The 18,409-nt window shown below is 32.5% G+C and overlaps 3 protein-coding genes across 3 annotated transcripts; 2 read left to right on the forward strand and 1 right to left on the reverse strand.

Annotated features, from left to right (window-relative positions):
- Nucleotides 1-1,546: 1,546 nt before the first annotated feature.
- Nucleotides 1,547-2,274, forward strand: LOC103847998 (calmodulin-like protein 30). Its single transcript, XM_009124993.2, has one exon. It carries the CDS (start codon nucleotides 1,614-1,616, stop codon nucleotides 2,181-2,183), a length of 570 nt encoding a protein of 189 aa, XP_009123241.1. The 5' UTR covers nucleotides 1,547-1,613; the 3' UTR covers nucleotides 2,184-2,274.
- A 3,629-nt stretch (nucleotides 2,275-5,903) lies between these two features.
- LOC103847999 (F-box protein At4g00893) lies at nucleotides 5,904-8,964 on the forward strand. Its single transcript, XM_033278269.1, has one exon. It carries the CDS (start codon nucleotides 5,998-6,000, stop codon nucleotides 7,009-7,011), a length of 1,014 nt encoding a protein of 337 aa, XP_033134160.1. The 5' UTR covers nucleotides 5,904-5,997; the 3' UTR covers nucleotides 7,012-8,964.
- Nucleotides 8,965-11,036: 2,072 nt separating this feature from the next.
- Nucleotides 11,037-18,054, reverse strand: LOC103848002. Its single transcript, XM_033278256.1, has 2 exons — nucleotides 16,006-18,054; nucleotides 11,037-15,910 (listed from the first exon to the last, which is right to left on the reverse strand). The coding sequence occupies exon 2, from the start codon at nucleotides 13,041-13,043 to the stop codon at nucleotides 12,135-12,137; it is 909 nt and encodes a 302-aa protein (XP_033134147.1). The 5' UTR covers nucleotides 13,044-15,910; nucleotides 16,006-18,054; the 3' UTR covers nucleotides 11,037-12,134.
- Nucleotides 18,055-18,409: the final 355 nt, after the last annotated feature.

The raw sequence follows: 18,409 nt of genomic DNA on the forward strand, positions 1-18,409 counted from the left end.
TCGTAATAATTTGTGAATAAATATTTGATGACATTTATAATTTAGGGGGATTTTCCACAAAGACCTTAAACTTGATTTTAAATGCAAAAATATACCTTAGATTCAATCAAATGCAAAAATAAACTAAAAGGTTAGTGAAATTGAAATCATCTCCTTATGACCAACAAAAACAAGTAATAATTTCTATAATTATAACCCTACGAAGCCTTCTGAAGTTATTGAAGTCTTCTTATAGTTCTCATGTATTTAATCTTAAAAAGAATATGTAAATGTTTTTTAAAAAATTGATGGAAAATAAATTGAAATCGTGTAACTATAAACAATTCTAAATTATGTATACCAAAATTAAATTATTTTCAATATAGATGAGTGAATATAGGTTTGTAAGTCATGATTGTCATTGGTTTAAAGTTTTGTAACATATGTTGAAGTATTGTTTGTATTTTATGGTTAAATTATATAATTTTAATAAAATATAAGAAAATAAATTTGAAATATATGTGTTTAATTTTGTATATATTAAACATTTTATAAGTTGATTTTATGTTTAGTGAAGTATTTGCTGCTATTTAGTTAGTTATTTGATTTTAGAATTTAGAAGTCTTCTTAGACAAATAAAAAAAATTCAGGGTCTAGAACACTTATTAGGAACTCTTCTAATGTAATTATGTTAGAAGAGTATTCAAAAAGTCTTCTGAACCGAAAATATTTAATCTAATTGAAATTTTTGTCTCTGTATATATATAGAAAGTTTGTGCATTCTATTTCTCTCTTTCAAATAGCTGCAACAAAAATGTAATGTTTCTCACTCTAAACACCAAATTTTATATCAATTTATCATACTTTGTCTTATGTCTTTTTTACTAATTTATCTTGTTTTTGCATATTTTTCATTTCATGGTTTTCATATTTTATTTTTTAAAGTTAGATCTATATATTTTGGATATGTATTTTCATGTTTTATATGCTGGATTCGAATTTTTTTCAGATTAAACATAATGTGACTGCTTTATGTATTATCCAAGCATAAAAAAGTTATTTTTGAGATTTTTTTTGTTTTGTTTTCAAGCCATTTGTTTTTAAATATGTAAGCTTTTCAGATCTGAGTCGAACTTCAGACTTCACTACGAGGGTTCTAGAAACTTTTTTGTTCTTTCTTTTTTAATAATTAGGTAAGGTGAGATATGAGATCAAATTACTATTATGCCTCAGTATTAGACTTAAATAAACGTTAGTATGACTTGGGTGGATAGAGTTGTACAGCAACAAAACCATTTCTGGTATCAGATTCTTAGTCTTTGTGATAACCCACATAGTACGTACAGGTTCTTCAAGCAATAGCTCTATACCGTAAAGGAATCATCTTTTCTCTTACTTTCGGTTCCAGAATGCATCTTATTCCTTGTTAATCTTATCCTCTTCATTGACGAATCTCTCTCTCAACATGAAGCCTAAGTTGCCATGGAATAAAGTCACATGTTTCTTTAATTCCAAGACTCTCTCTTTTTGCCAGAGAAATCATTTTTTCTCTTTATTCCCTAGAGGACTTTGCGGTATATATATATAATGAGATCAAGGCCCTCCCCAAGAAATCTTTGTGATCAAAACAAGACATGTCAAACGTAAACTTCCTTGAGCTGCAATACAAGCTCTCTAAGAACAAGATGTTGAGGAAGCCTTCAAGATTGTTCTCTAGAGACAGGCAATCCTCAGGACTGTCTTCACCTGGACCAGTGGGCGTCCCTCAGCCTACAATCAACGAGATGAGACGTGTTTTCAACAGATTTGATTCAGACAAAGATGGAAAAATCTCTCAGACTGAGTACAAGGTGGTGCTGAGAGCTCTAGGACAAGAGAGAGCGATCCAAGACGTGCCCAAGATCTTTAAAGCCGCGGATTTGGACGGTGATGGGTTTATTGACTTCAAGGAGTTTATAGACGCACACAAAAGAAGTGGAGGGATTAGATCTTTGGATATACGAAACGCTTTCTGGACATTTGATCTGAACGGTGATGGGAAGATAAGCGCAGAAGAAGTGATGTCGGTTCTGAGGAAACTTGGTGAGAGGTGCAACTTAGAAGACTGCAAGAGGATGGTGAGAGCTGTTGATGCAGATGGAGATGGATTGGTTAATATGGAAGAGTTCATGAGGATGATGACTCAATCTATGAACATTGTCTGAAAATATCTTTCTCTACTATTGTAATAAAGGTTGTTATTTATACATATCTTATTTCAAAAACATAAATGTTGCAAATTTAAAACAGACATGATCACCAATGTTCTGCCAAATGAGCAAAAATGGATAAAAATTAATAAATTATACAAAAGCTAGCATGTGGAGGAGCACAAACTTAAAACCTTATGTAAAAGGGTCTAAAGCCGATGGACTTTGTTACAAATACTATTTTCAGTTCCCAACTGCTAGCATAGTTCTAGAGAGCTTGGAAGGTTATATAGGATGTGAAAACAAAGCCACCTCTGCCACCCTGAACTCTACCAGTAATCGCCACAAGAACATGTACCATACTGAAGTGATGGACACGTTTGTTGTCTCTCACAATCAACTTTCTACCAATGATTTTAGACATGATCTTGATAAAGTTGTGGCTGTCATTACACACACGGAGATTCTTGAGGATTGTAAGGCTCTTTCTGAGGTGGGGTGCATATGATGCCATAAGCAATCGCTAACCTCTCATTATGGTAGAGTAGTACTTGTTCTTTAACCTCCTCATCAATCTCAAGTAGAACACATCGAGTGTCTGGAACATAAACCGATCCCTTCTTTGCAGCATCTCCTTGGCTTCATCCTTGTAAAAATTATAAGTTTTATAAAATTATTTTTATATTTTAATATATATGGATCAGTCAGTGCCGGCCCAGCATTGTATCATGCCTAAAGCATGCAAAAAATTCAGGTTCATAGGAAGTATGATAACAGCTTTCGCCATTGTACTATGTACACGTTTGACAAAATTTGACGCTCCTTAGCACTTAATATGCTGGTGTCTAAAGCCCTAACTTGTTGGGCTTTAGGTCAGGGTCAGACCTGATATAAATATATATATGGATATATGCATCTAACGTGTTTCCATTTCTTAGTTTTTTTTAAAAAAATTAGCTTTTTCACTTTCATATGATTTCAGTTCTACGTACCCGTTTCTGATTCCATGTAACATAGGTTATAAGAATTAGAAAAGATATCAAATTTTTGTAAAAAAATTCTAAAAATTTGTATCAAGTATCTAGGTTTGGACCGATATATGACACTATTAGATTATTAGCCCTCCCACCAACTTCGATAACTTGCAATACGGATGGAGCCTGGATGAAGGATTCTTTAACTTCAGGGACAGGATGGATTCTCAGAGATAGTGGGGGAGAAATCAGCAGAGGAGGAAAGACTCACCGACATGTATCCTCCGCCATGATGGCAGAAGCCTTGGCGATTAGAGAGGCCCTTCTCCACGCTGGCTCCATCGGCATCACCTCAATCTGGCTAAGATCAGATGCTCAAGCGCTACTCAAGGCGATTTCCACGAAACGATCACCGACAGAACTCCATGGTATCCTATCGGATATCGATACTCTGTCTTCTTCTTTCAGTTTCTGTCGTTTCTCTTTCTGTTCTAGGGTTGTTAATGGACTAGTAGCAGACTCCATAGCAAAAGCCCAACTTTGTATCTTGAACCCTCCTTCGGGCCCCTTTTAATTTATCTAATGAATGTCTGGTTGCGCAAAAAAAGATTATTAGCCTAATAGTTATACTTATCTCAGAATGACAGTTAGTGACTTCATCAATATTTGTTCAAATGAATGAGATGTGGAGATGCTAGAATATTTTGCATCCATATGATATCCTTTTAGTTAGGAGCTTGGCCATATGTCGAACCAATCAAAGAAATAGCTATTGCTGGATTTTTACAAAGAGTGACCAGGATACTATTAAGTCAGGATATTGGGTTGCTCGAAATATCCTTGAGAGAGAAATATATGTTATATATTAGAAACCCAACATGACTAAACTTCAATCTTTTGCTTGAAAAATTCATGCATTATAGAAGATGTGTCATCTTATATGGCAGTTGGTAACATGATATGTAGTCGCAACAAGAAGCTTGACGCGTCGCCATATGCGATGTGATAATTTTTGTACAAGGTGTGTAGAACCAAATGAGTATGTTAATCATGTTATTTTTGAGTGCCCAGTAGCTTTACATGCATGTGATTTATCAGCTACACCTTCCAACCCCAATATTTTCCCAGCCTCAATTATCTTCACAAATATGAATTACCATTTCTGAAGGAAAAAACAATATCGAAAATCCAATACTGATAGAGATCCTTATCTATAGATACTTCGTTATCTTGGAAAAGATCAGAATGATAAATTAGCCAGAGCAATTGACATGAATCCTTTAGAGCTAATCTACATAAACCTAACAACAAGATATTATTGCTTTACAAGTCATATGCATGTGGAACATATGTTCGTGGATGGTGGTCGGAAAGACATAACAAAAAAATCCAACTAATGAGTATAAGAGATCAAATAAGAAGAGAGTCATCTTACACTCGGAGTTAAAAACACCTGTTTGGACAATGAAAAATATGCTTCAGCATTCTACATATCCAAACTTCGGTAAACTTTTCAACAGAACTGAGATAGAGACATTACAAAGATTTCATAACTTCAGGATTTCCTACATCTATAGAGGACAAGATGTTATGGATACAGAAATTTATTTGTCTAGGACTGTAAAGGCTTTTGATAGAAAAATTTATTTGTTGTTCGTTTTATTCCGGTTTGCGTTCCAAGACCACCTTAAGTTTGTTTTTTTTAACGCTGATTTATTATGATATTACAATTATGATATAAGAAATATTACATAGACGATTCGACAACCGACAATACTACCTGCCTTATGAGGACCTACGCCTAACTGCATCACGTGAGCCGTCCTATGAAAATACACACCAGACTAGATTTACTTGCACCATGTTGAAAATTTCTAGTCTGCATAATTGTTTTAATAAATCGCTCTCTCCGAGACTTGAAACCTGGATTTCTTGTAATCTGCAAGAAATTGCATAGTCTGAGATTCGAACCCCAGACCTGGGTGTAGAAACCTTTAAACCGTAACCACTAGGCTACGGTGCTTCCACACCTTAAGTTTGTTTAATGAAAAAAAAATCCAAAATCAAGTTTGGTTTTTTACAATTATATACTCCCTTTGTTTCTTAAGGTTACATATTCTTATTTTTTCACACATTTTAATAAAACACATTAAATTTGCATAATTTGTGTGTTTATCTTTGTTTCATAATTTTAAGCCAATCAAAAATTAGTAAGTACAATTAAGTTTTTTGAAATTTGCAATTAGTTAATAAAAGATGTCATGAAAATGTAAAAAATAGATTTTTTTAAATATTTTTTTTCTAAATTATATAATATTAAGAAATAGAGGGAGTATTACTGTAGAAAAAATTATTCGATTAGTAATTTAATTTTGAAACCAAGTCGCGTTGGAATACGAAACATATTGGAAATATAAATTATAACCTGTTGGAATACGAAACATATTGGAACCTGTTGGAATACGAAAAATTATCCGATTAGTAATACTCATAAATTATAACCTGTTGGAATACGAAACATATTGGAAAAATCGAAAGACAGCAAACCCTAAAAGGTTTGTTACTCTCAACCACCGTTGCCGCGTTGAACACCTCCACTTTCTCGAGGGATGGCGTCGCATTCTACGTCTTCAACCACCGTCCCCCGTAAAAGGTTTGTTACTCTCAAGCACTTTTTACAACTTATAATATTGGAGGATTAATTTGATTTGAATCTGAACTGAGTTTCAAAGCATTTTTTTGTATAATCAGACTTTTTCATAATCAAACTTATTTTTTGTAGATCCAAAACTCAGAGCGAAGTGGCAGTGAATCCGAGTTTTGATAATCTTCCATCAAGCCTCTTGGAAGTAATAATGTCTCGGCTTGTACTAAAAGATAACATCCGTGCCTCAGCTTCTTGCAAAACATGGCGCGAAGCTGCAGTATCTGTTCGTGTAGTAGAAAAACACCCTTGGCTTTTTTGTTTTCCTAAACGTGGCACTTCGTTTGAACTCCTCGATCCATTACACTGGAAGACGTACACTTTGAATCTGCCGGAGCTAGCTGACTCCACTTTGTGTTACTCAAGAGACGGCTGGTTACTTATGCGTAGATCCGTCTCAAAAGACATGTTCTTCTTCAACCCGTTTTCTCGGGAGCGCGTAAGCTTGCCCAAATTTGAGCAGTCTTTTCTGGTGATTGCATTCTCTTGTCCTCCTACGTCGGATCATTGTGTTGTAGGCCTTGTATCATCGTTACGTTTTTATGTAGAAAATCAAGAGAGAAGGATAACCATCAGCACTTGTCATCCTGGAGCAACTGAGTGGATCACTCAAGAGTCCGTGTTCCATTCTGTTTTTTTATGGCATGATAAGCACCATAGCAAGCTTTTCTTTCTCCATAATAGATTCTATTTCTTTCACTGCTTTAACCAAGGAGGAGGGAGTCTGCACTCGTTTCACACATCTTCTCGCACATGGGATTCTCATTATGCATATGTCTCTAGTGAACATCAATTGAGTTATTACCAGAAAGCATCTTTTTTGGCAGAGAAGAATGGAGAGCTCTTTCTCATGCTTACAAGTGGGAATGAGAAGCCATTGATCTATAAACTAGTCTCTTCCAATTGGGTGAAGATGAGTCTTACTGAGCTTGACGGCTTGACATTCTTTGTCAGTTTTTATAACTCCGAGCTAAGAAATAATCTCCCATGGATGAGGAACAATGTATACTTTTCAAGATTTGGTTACAATCGCAAGAGTTGTGTCTCCTACTCGCTTGATGAAAGCACGTACAGTCCGTGTAAGGAATGGCACAGCTGGCAACAACTTTGTCCTCCTCAAAGCATCTGGATCGTTCCGCCCGAGAACGTGTTAGACTATTTGTGAGAGTTGCATAAAAATTAATTGAGTTTAGTGTTTTAGTTTAGGCTTTCTAAAAGTTTCTTCATCTTTAGTTGACGTCCCAAATTTTGCTAATTTCGTTTATCTAATGTTTAAGCAGTAGAAAATGATGCAGAATTAAATAGAATATTATCTTCACTAATACTGATATATATATAAGGATTAAATGTAGAAATATACTAACTGTTGAACGTATAAATCAACTTGTTGCTGAATGAATGAGATAGAGAGACGTCCACCACTTTTTCTGATAAATTTGCTAAAACAGAACATAACAGTTTATTGTCCTTTTGCCCAAAAACATTTTTTGGCCCTTTTTTTTTTTGGCTCAACAACAACTTTATATTAATCCAACTCCAAAGTCTTACATTTGGCTTATCAGCCTTAATACATGAATTCAACCACATAAGCACCATAGAATATAACTTAGGGACAAGGGACGTAAACGTAGAAGTCTCCTTCGCTATTCTATCTGCTGACTTATTTCCACTTCTCTGATGATACTGCACTTTGAAACCTTCATTTGCTCTCATTGAGGTAGAGATATTTGCTCTCATTTTTTGGCCCATTTTTAACTTTTGATATCCTTAGGCTATATAAAAAATTCACACAAAATATTTTAAGAGATTAAAATATGAAAAATTATACATAGTGTATATAAACTAGAAGTAATCAGATGAAAAATATTTGTGTTGTGTAATTATTGTTAAAACATAATTTGATTTTATGCTCTACGAATAGTAGAAAATCCGGTCTACTGTCAGTGAGAATGTACAACACAATTTCAACCAATTACATAATTATCTGCAGTCTTTAGAACTTACAATTTATTTAATATCCATTTATCTGTGGAAAAGCTTCAGGTGAGGATACTGGCCATTGGCCACCACCCACCGGTAGTTCATTTAACTGGTTTAGTTTTTTTTTGGAACAAAAAATCTGGTTTAATTGTGCAGTCAAATACTAGACGTAAATCAACTTCAAATTTTTCTTTCTCGGCGGCCATGGGAGTTATGTCTGCCGAATAAAAAAAATAGCGGTGAAGCGTACATATGTCATTCTTGACTTATTATTATCGTTTGCTTTACAATACACAACTTATGCTCCTTCAGAAAGTTTCTAGATACATGGTATTTTAAGTTATTCTTTTATCAACAACATGGTATATTTTAAGTTTTAACATCATTTTTATATTTACCCATAAACGATTTTGTTTATAACTCGGTGACTGGGATCGATGCTCGATAATCTGGAGTTGGGCAAATCCGATGGAAATATATACAACCGTACCACGTAAGTCCTTTGAGCCGGAGCCTAGAACCAACTGACCCAACAACAAAGTTTTTCTACGAATGAATCAAACTGCTCCAATCAATTATCAATCATCGACAAAAATTTTTTTATCAATCATCGTTTTTCCAGTTTCCGAAATTATCTATATGGAACAATAAAATTCACCAAATACATTTTTCCTTTTTTGATTAATCAAGCAAAACATAACTCATGAAAATATGATGACGTTTGAGCATACGATAAATTCTCTACGAAAGCACATATATCTTCGAATATTATAAAAGTTATGATCACAGATCCATTAAATTTGGATACACGTAAAAGAGTGGCTGATTTTTTCAAATATGTAAAGATGATTTCGGGGATTCATAACTATGAATACAACTTATGTTTGTTTATTAGATTGTAAATCACCACACGTTTGATGTCGAGATCCTAAGTCAAAAGATTATTGATACAATATAATAATATACTTACTAGATTTTCACCCGCACAACCGTGCGGGTATATATTTTCACATTTATATATATAGATATTTGTTTTACATAATTATTATATATTTTTAATGTTACTCACATATTTAAATATTTGTATAATTATACCAAATATAATAATTTTATAGTTTTCATACTGTAAATTAAAATCATCACATATATATGTTGCTTATTATATATTTGTCTTATTGAATTTGCGTTTGATTACTAAACTAAAATTTTTAATGCATGAAACAACATATATGAAAACAATTTTGTATTTAATTTATTATAATCATGATCCGTAATTCAAATCGCTAGATTTTTTTAGTAATTTTTTAATGTTTATTAATTTTATATAATAAATTACTGTATATTAAAAACTTTAAGATAAGTTAAATTTTTATACATGTATTATATAGTTTACTAATATTAACCCGTTCTACCAACATATTATATTTTTAGCATAAATATTTTATATTTATGAAAATAAAATATGTTAACTTATCAATTTAAAATAATTTTATCATATTTTGTTCAATATAACATTTTTATTTTAAAATAATAGATATTATTATAAAATTGATAAAATAGGATATAATTTTATTCTTTTAGTAACATTTCATTACTAATTACAAAATTAGTTGAAAATATTTATATTCAATTTATGACAATTAAGATCTTATTATAATCTTTTTCAAGAGATTTGTTAGAATTTTAATTTTTTTTTTTAAAAAAAATTAAAAGATATAAAAGATATTATGATTAAAGTAGTTAAAAATATTACGTATATTAGCATTAGTGATATACATTTAATATAAAATTTAAATGATGGTCCAAATAAAAATATCACTCATCAAAAAATCATGATTTTTATTTTATTAGAAAACAAATTTGAAAAAAATTAAAATAAAAATAAATATTTATTTCTAACAAAATCTTTAAAAATTATTAATAAATATATTTGTGAAATTAATTAATTTCATTTTATTTAAATTTTCGTTTATAAACTAAAACTATATTCAATTTTAATTTCTAATTATATTTTATGATAATTTAAATTAAAACTAACTAATTTTTGAAAGTAAATTTTAAAAGATTCTAAGAAGATTTTAAAAAGATTTTGTTAGAATATTTTAAATATATTCATTTGTTTTCAAATAAAAAGATAAAGATATTAAAAGATATAATAATGAATTTATGTTAAATATGATATTTTTTAGGAATGGTCCAAACTAAAAAAATCACACATGAAAAGAAGTCATGACTTCTGTTTTAATATATAAGATACATGTATTATATAGTTTACTAATATTAACCCGTTCTACCAACATATTATATTTTTAGCATAAATATTTTATATTTATGAAAATAAAATATGTTAACTTATCAATTTAAAATAATTTTATCATATTTTGTTCAATATAACATTTTTATTTTAAAATAATAGATATTATTATAAAATTGATAAAATAGGATATAATTTTATTCTTTTAGTAACATTTCATTACTAATTACAAAATTAGTTGAAAATATTTATATTCAATTTATGACAATTAAGATCTTATTATTATCTTTTTCAAGAGATTTGTTAGAATTTTAATTTTTTTTTTTTAAAAAAAATTAAAAGATATAAAAGATATTATGATTAAAGTAGTTAAAAATATTATGTATATTAGCATTAGTGATATACATTTAATATAAAATTTAAATGATGGTCCAAATAAAAATATCACTCATAAAAAAATCATGATTTTTATTTTATTAGAAAACAAATTTGAAAAAAATTAAAATAAAAATAAATATTTATTTCTAACAAAATCTTTAAAAATTATTAATAAATATATTTGTGAAATTAATTAATTTCATTTTATTTAAATTTTCGTTTATAAACTAAAACTATATTCAATTTTAATTTCTAATTATATTTTATGATAATTTAAATTAAAACTAACTAATTTTTGAAAGTAAATTTTAAAAGATTCTAAGAAGATTTTAAAAAGATTTTGTTAGAATATTTTAAATATATTCATTTGTTTTCGAATAAAAAGATAAAGATATTAAAAGATATAATAATGAATTTATGTTAAATATGATATTTTTTAGGAATGGTCCAAACTAAAAAAATCACACATGAAAAGAAGTCATGACTTCTGTTTTAATATATAAGATACGAGAATATGATTTTCGTTGTACACATTTTCATTGATGTTCGTATTCTCTTAACAACAGTTTTTAATGTGGCATTAATTGTATTGGAGTGTTTGGTACATTAATACTTTAATCAAAAAACATCAATTACAATTAAGAATAGTCATAGAACCTGTCTAATCACAGTTGTATCAAACATCTTAATAAATGGTCACCCACCTCTCTGATCCTATCTTAATTTTATCTGTCGCCGCTCAATTGATTTTTGATTCAGATCATAAATGTTTAAAAACGTAAAATTTACAAATATACTCCATTTGCCATGAGGACTCTGATTATAACATGAGTTATTTATTATAAGTTTATAACATTACAATAGTTCTTATTCCTCTATCTTCAATATCTCTAATGTACCGTTAAAATCTCAATTTCTTGATTAACAAACATGAAGAAAAAGTTGACAAACATACATTAGGAAAAAGGGTAAACGCCAGGCGTTACCCCATGAATTCATCATTGCAGCCTAGATGCAATAGTAAAGTTATTAACTCATACTAGGTTGTCATCAGTTACTTAATCAAATGTTAACTATATAGCATCTATTATCATTTTATAGGTGGTCCACGGACTTTATTCTCTTAAGAGCATCATTACCATTATTATTGCACAAACCTCATATGATTAAGGAGCATTGCATTTCTTCTTTACTATTCCTCTTTCGGCTCAGCTGGCCCTCATTGTTGCCTCATTCTTTAATGGTTCCTTCTTTAATTCACTACAAATTAGGAGTAACTTATGCTCTTATCGGTAAACTAAATAACCATACACTTTTACCTGATTCTAAAACTGGAGAACTATACAAATAAGGAGGTCGTGAAGGAAAAAATGAGCACTCTCTCGACCAGTATGGTCGGGCAATTCGTTAAATATGTGCTTTCTAGTTAATGTTTAGTATCCAAATAGTCAACTAATATCTATCCAATTGACAAGTCCCAACCTTCAACGAATGAATTAGCCAAAATACTTCGGAAGCCAATTTTACATTTCATTTTTTTCTTTTATTCATTTTTATAAAACATTATAAGAATTAACAAAATCATACTTTCCATCAAGTCAATAGATTTTTTACCACCACATCTGAAAATTAAATCCATCAAAAAATAATATTATAAATAGAAAGTACAAGGAGGATCAAGAGGAAGCACGTGACAAGGACCCAACTCTTGCAATTTCATGGGCCGCAGGGTTAAACCCTAAGCAGCCTAACCAGCCTTGCTTGTACGGCAAGAATGTCTTCCTCTTCAACTCCTCCGAAACTGCTCTGTTCTCAGTGTAATGCATCTCATGAGCCGAGATCGCCGCGCCGTGCCTCCTCCTCGACCTAGACACCGGTGAGTCACAACTCTCCCTTGATCGGACGCTCGAATTTTTCCTTTCTTCCGCCTCTTTCTTTGTGAGTATATCATATCTCTTCAAGGACTCTTTGGTTGGAACCGGTCTTCCGTCTGATGCACTCCTGAATAGTAACAGATCTTTGAGTTTCCACTTTTTATACGCTCGACCAGGGAACAGAATCGCTGACAAGAAAACAGAGGATTTTTGGTTGCTTGCGTTAGAAGCAACCATTTTTGCTGACTCGTGTGCTTCTTCTTCATCAACCATAATGTCTGAAACCCTTAACGGAGACATAGAACGGCTCCCTTTACGCTCATAGCGCGTGGTAGATCCTGGAGACTGGTCTCTTCCTCTATCGGAAACTTCTCTCTCAAGAAAGCTAGATCTGGGAGAAGAAACAGCAGTAGGAGGGAGTGAGGGCCCTAATGGTCGAATCTTTCCTCCATCAAAGAGCTCATCTGCGGCAGAGAAATAAGATTTATCCAGTTGACCACTGAAATTGAACTCGAAATTGTCATCAAAATCGCTGACAGATCTCTTCTTGGTGGAAGTTGAAGGTGAAGGGCTTGTCGGTGCACTGAAGAAGAAAGCACTGTTGTTTCCAAATCGAGTTGGGCTTGAAGGAGCTGTTATGTATGGAGATGATGTCGTGCTGTCGAAATTGAGTTCTGTTGATGTTTCTGCTGCTGCTTCCTCTGTCTCCATTAAGGGAGTTTTCTTCTTCTTCGGATGCTCTCTTCTTGTTTTGCCTTTCTGGTTCTTGGAAGGTGTTCCCTTTCACACGAAAGGCTTGACTTTAGAGAGAGATGGAGAAATGAATGGTGATTGAGTTAGGAGCTGCCTTTATAAGTCTCACCTACTTCATGGGTTGTGATTTAATTATTGTCATTTATACTTAACTCATAGTTTTCTATGTTTTTTGGACCAAACATTTTTATTTTATGTATCAAGAAGGTTTGTACAATTATTAGTCCTTACATCTTTCCAGAGAGAAATTTGAAAATACTTTTATGATAAACTATAATCTATTTGATTCGATTTTTATGATAAGCTATAATCTATTTTTTTAACTTTAGTCTCTTTAAAAAAAATTATTTATTCATTTTGTTTCACTCTTCAAAGCAAACTTTATTATCTATTTCCGGTTAAACAAAACCTTTTCACTGAGAAAATCTTCAACCAAAATTTCACAATGAATATTAGCTAATTTTGAATAATCTAAATGATTTAATTAACTTAATTTTGTCATGTGGTGCGAAGAGGTTCTGAATCAAGGTCCATGACTTCTGGATACATAATCTGAATGGCTTAATAATTATATAAAGTTTTTCACCACGAGAGAAAATTGAACTAAAAACAACTGGTCAAACTCTCGTGGGGAAAAGGTTCGGTTTATCAAGCAGCAAATATTTAATTGTGTTTCTTTTGCCAAAAAAATTAATTGTGGTCTTTTTATTTTATGAATATTGACTTCTTTTGGAGGTTTTTTGTACTGTAATGAAACTAATATAATCTATTTGATTTTCCATGTTCAATAGAGATGGCTTCTCTCGTATTCTTTTTTTTTCTCTACGTGATTGATGCATGTAATTGTCAAACTAATGGCGGCTAAATTCCTCCAAATACCTGATTGAGCAATCCCGAACAATAACCAAATATTCTTTAAAAAAGTTTATTTTATTTATATTTTTCTTAAGACCATAATGTTTGCATGTTGTTTTCGTGTCTGCTATTTGATAAAAATCGAAGTTTTCATTTATTATGCGTACGCTACGCATAAGTCGCGGTCGATGGTCTATTATTATACTAAACGAACTTAAGAATAGCGGATATAACTTTATCAAAACGTCAACGTCTAAACGGTTGTACACGGTTCACAATTTTTGACTTTGTTATTACACTTCACCTATACACGTGTATAATGCTGATTAATTTGAGATGTTAGTGAAAAACAAGTACTCAAGATGTTTTAGCCAGGCCTTTAAAACATGTCTTTTTTCTGTTATTTGAACGGCAAGAGGCACTGGTACATATTTTTGAGGGGCTAATTTGACACATATCAACAATGGCAAATATAATAATTTCTTTTAGATTTGCAAATGTGTAGCCATTCCCGTGGTCATCAATGGATAGTCTAACTACCATTTGTCATTGATTATTTAGCATGGTCTACCATCATATTAGCCATATCCCATGGAGTTGTAACTAAGCTTTTAATAGAGAACTATCGACTATACGGATTAGTTATAACCTAGTTATTAACGAATTATTAATTATTTTATATTTATATTAGATATTTTAGTTTTTATGTATAATTCTAAATTATTTTGATGAATTTATTCGATATATATATAAAAGAAATTAAACAAATTTATGGATTTGAACTAACATTATTGTTTGATTTAAAAGATTTAAACCAATTTAGATTCATTTAAATGGATTTAAATTATTTTTAACTGATTTGAGTAGCATAAATTGGATTTAAAAGAAACTGTTACGGCTATGGCCGGTTTACCGCTTAGATGAATGCTTAAACAACGCCTAGACTGATTTTTAGGATATTTATTATAATGTACATAGTCGTATTACAAGAAAACAGATGATTCCCGATGAAATAAAAAACTGTCGGGACTAAGACGTTGGAAAAAAAAAAACCTTGGAAATTCGTAGGGGCGTCCTGACAATCGTTTTCCTGGAATAACTCATCAAGTTTAACCATTTCAGATTTTGGAGCGGCTGTATAGACAAATAAAGACATGACTCATGAGCTCGTTTGCTTCTCAGATGAGTAAATATAAAAGAATAAACAAATATATATATTCTATTAGTATAGAATCAAATTAACTAAAAATGGAGTCTGCTTATTCTGGTTAATATTACACTTAATTTAATTTCGTCTCATAACTTCTCAAGCTCGTTGTATTCCATTTTTAGGTCGATAAGAGGGTCAAGCTTATCAATATCTGAATCTTCGAAATGCTCAAGTCTTAGGAGCTCCCTTCCTCTATTGGAAAAGCAGCTAATCTCCAAGATTTGAATCTTCGTGTGGATGCTCAAGTCTTGTGGAGCTCCCTTCCTCTATTGAGATATGCAACTAATCTCCAACATTTTGATCTTAATGGATGCTCAAGTATGGTGAAACTCCCTCCTTTTGGAAATGCATCTAATCTCCTATACCTTTATGGATGCTTTTGACATCATCACAGAGCTTCACTTAAGGGATAAAGAGATACAAGAAATTGGTTCATGGGTCAAGGAATGTTCTAGTCTACCTCGACTTGTACTTAACAAAATGCAGATAGTATAGTCTTGCATTTCCTAACACATAAGCCAAGCAAAGAAAGAGAAAATGGGGAAGGAAGCAAGAACACAAAACTGCATTAATCATCTCATTGCATGTCTTTTTTTGTAAAAACAATGCATCAGTCTTTGCTGGAAATGCAGAAGTAAACATTGTTTACCAAAATGAGGGAAACAGAAACATTTCCCAAATTATATTCAATATTTCTTTCTTTTATATGCTCTTTTCACTTCTTCTTTTGTTAGTTTCTTCTTCCACTATCCAACCAACCCTACAAAACCGCAAAGTAAAAACTTAAACATGAAAATCATTTACCATCAGGAAAAACAATTTCCGGTGGCTTGCAATAACAGTCAAAATGATTACTTGAGGCTTAACCCTAAAATGTAACAGAACATTCTATCCAAACATTTTGCGGTATTGCTTGATTAGCTTCAAAGGAACTAGATGAACCGAAAGTAAACAGCCAAATACATGCTTTGATTAGTTCTGAAATGTAATGCCTTCTGGGCCTTAAGATTTGAGCCGAAGCTCTCCTGAATAAAGGCCCAGGCCCAATTGGAAAAAAGCAGAATCACAGTTTGGGTCTTTGTTGGAATCAGCGAGACGTGAGCTAAGCCATGGAAGCGATGACGATGGCTGTGTTACGGCGGAGGAGAAGGAATGTGAGCAGAGTGGAGTAGCGGCGGCGGTGAAGAAATCGGAGGAGAACCGAAGTGGATTAGCTGAGAAGGGTGAGGAGCTCTAAAGAGGGGTGGAGCGAAGTAGCGACGCCGTTGAGGAGATCTGAATAGGAGTGAAGTGGAGCTATGGGGAAGGTGCAACAGAGTCGAAACTCACAAGGGCCTGTCGCAGGGGTAAACGGAATTGGACTGACATGAGCGGGATGAAGAAAGCTGAACTACGGTGAACTCGGAGAGGCACTAGCAGAGCCACCAGCGAAGGGTTGAGCCCGTAGACATGGAGCTCTTCACCGGATCTCAAACACAACCATCGTAGAAGAACCGTAGACTAGGAGAGAAAGAGTGACCTGAACTGCACCAAAATAGATTAAAAAAACACTATGGCCACTAAAAATTAATATTTCTTTGGATAATTTGTTAAAATACAATTAGTACTTTTACCATCTTTTCCATAGGGGACTCTCTCTCTTATCTCTCAAAAATCTTTTAGAGAGAGAGTCGGTTCCTGTTGATCTCCGTCGATGTTCTGTAGTTGACGGGATCTTTTCTGACATCTATCAGCTTCTTTAGTGATGGTTGGTCGGCTTATGACTCTGGGGCTTATCCTTCCCACAAGGTAAAGTCGCCGGCTTCTGTTTCCGGGAAGCGATGTCTCACTTAGAATCGCTATCGCCGGCTTTCGTCTCCGGGAGGCGATGTCTTGCTTAGAATCGCTTACGCCGGCTTCAGTCCGGGTTTATTCCGGCACCGTTCGATCTACGTCTTTGTTTTCTTTAGTCCGACTGCCTCTCGATCTGATCCGCCGATGATTCTTCTCCCCAATCGTTTGGGTTTTCTCATCTTCAAGCTTAGATATATCAATAAAGATGTCTGTTTGTTCATGCAAGATAATCAGAGGTGAAGATTGATTGAAGGCGGTTGATGGATCTTTCCGATTCGTAGATCCGCCAGTTTTACGACTCTATGGTTCGAGCTTATGTGAAGACTGTTCTTCCGGAACGGTTTCTTCCGTCGTTCGTCTTCGCCGTCGGTGAAGCTCCGTAGCGTCTTCGTTCTGGTTCGGTGGAACGATCTGATTTGTGCTCTGACACGTGTTGATTGAGCGCCGGGCGTTCGGACACATGGTGAGCGACGTACCTTTTCCTTCCTCAACGGATTTCTACATATGGGTTTATGGCTCATTGTTTAGTTTTCATGTTCTGGGCCTGTTTGTTGGGCTTTTACTTCGGCCATTTTGGCTCTTTTGTTTGTATAGTCTTTGGACTTTGCTTCTGTTGGGCTTTGATCCACTCAATAAATTCCAGGTGACAAAAAAAAAAAAAGATAATTTGTTAAAATAATATAGAAAACAATTCAATTGTCTCCTTATCATCAAATATTTTTGGGCAATTCTCTCAGATAGTTTTTTTTTAAGTTTTTTTTCACAAAAATGCAGTCAAAAAAGAAAATGATCAAAATAACATATATATTTATTTTAAAAATTTGAATTTTAATTTTTTTTTAAAATTTGAAACAATATCCCTAAAACTGTCTTTTAACTCTAAACCTTAAGTCTAGATTAGTTAACCCTAGTGTAAAAATGTATTTTTTATTTTTTAATAAAACTTATTTTGGTCATTTTCTTCATTGAAAACTATTTTTATGAAAATAAACTAAAAAAAACTATCCTAGAAAAATTTTCAACATTTTTTGGTATATCCCTGAATTATTTAATACCTTCATATAAAATATCTTATGAATCATAAAATATGGAAATAATGTAAATAATGTACAAACTATTTTCTTTGCAAATAACTCTATAAACTACAAGCAGTTAAGCACTCATATAACAAGTATTTTCTGTTGTGTAATTATTGTTAAAACATAACTTTACTTTTTGCTGTACAAATACTAAAAAGTTCAATCTAAAAGTAAGCTGGAAATGGTTTTACAACTTATAATCTATGTAATTGTTATTTATCTATGTAATGATCATATATAATCTATTGTTTTCTTTGCAATCTGAAATACAGTAAATTGCATGAACTCGTGTTTATTCATACATCTACCCGCACTGGAATGTAAAATCGACCAGCATACGTATAGAG

The sequence above is a fragment of the Brassica rapa genome, chromosome A09 (assembly GCF_000309985.2).
Source record: "Brassica rapa cultivar Chiifu-401-42 chromosome A09, CAAS_Brap_v3.01, whole genome shotgun sequence".
Lineage (NCBI taxonomy): Eukaryota > Viridiplantae > Streptophyta > Magnoliopsida > Brassicales > Brassicaceae > Brassica > Brassica rapa.

Excerpts from the sequence above, each read along its gene's own strand:
- LOC103847998 (XM_009124993.2), top strand. The coding sequence starts at position 1,614 with ATGTCAAACGTAAACTTCCTTGAGCTGCAATACAAGCTCTCTAAGAAC.
- LOC103848002 (XM_033278256.1), bottom strand. The coding sequence starts at position 13,043 with ATGGAGACAGAGGAAGCAGCAGCAGAAACATCAACAGAACTCAATTTC.
- LOC103847999 (XM_033278269.1), top strand. The coding sequence starts at position 5,998 with ATGTCTCGGCTTGTACTAAAAGATAACATCCGTGCCTCAGCTTCTTGC.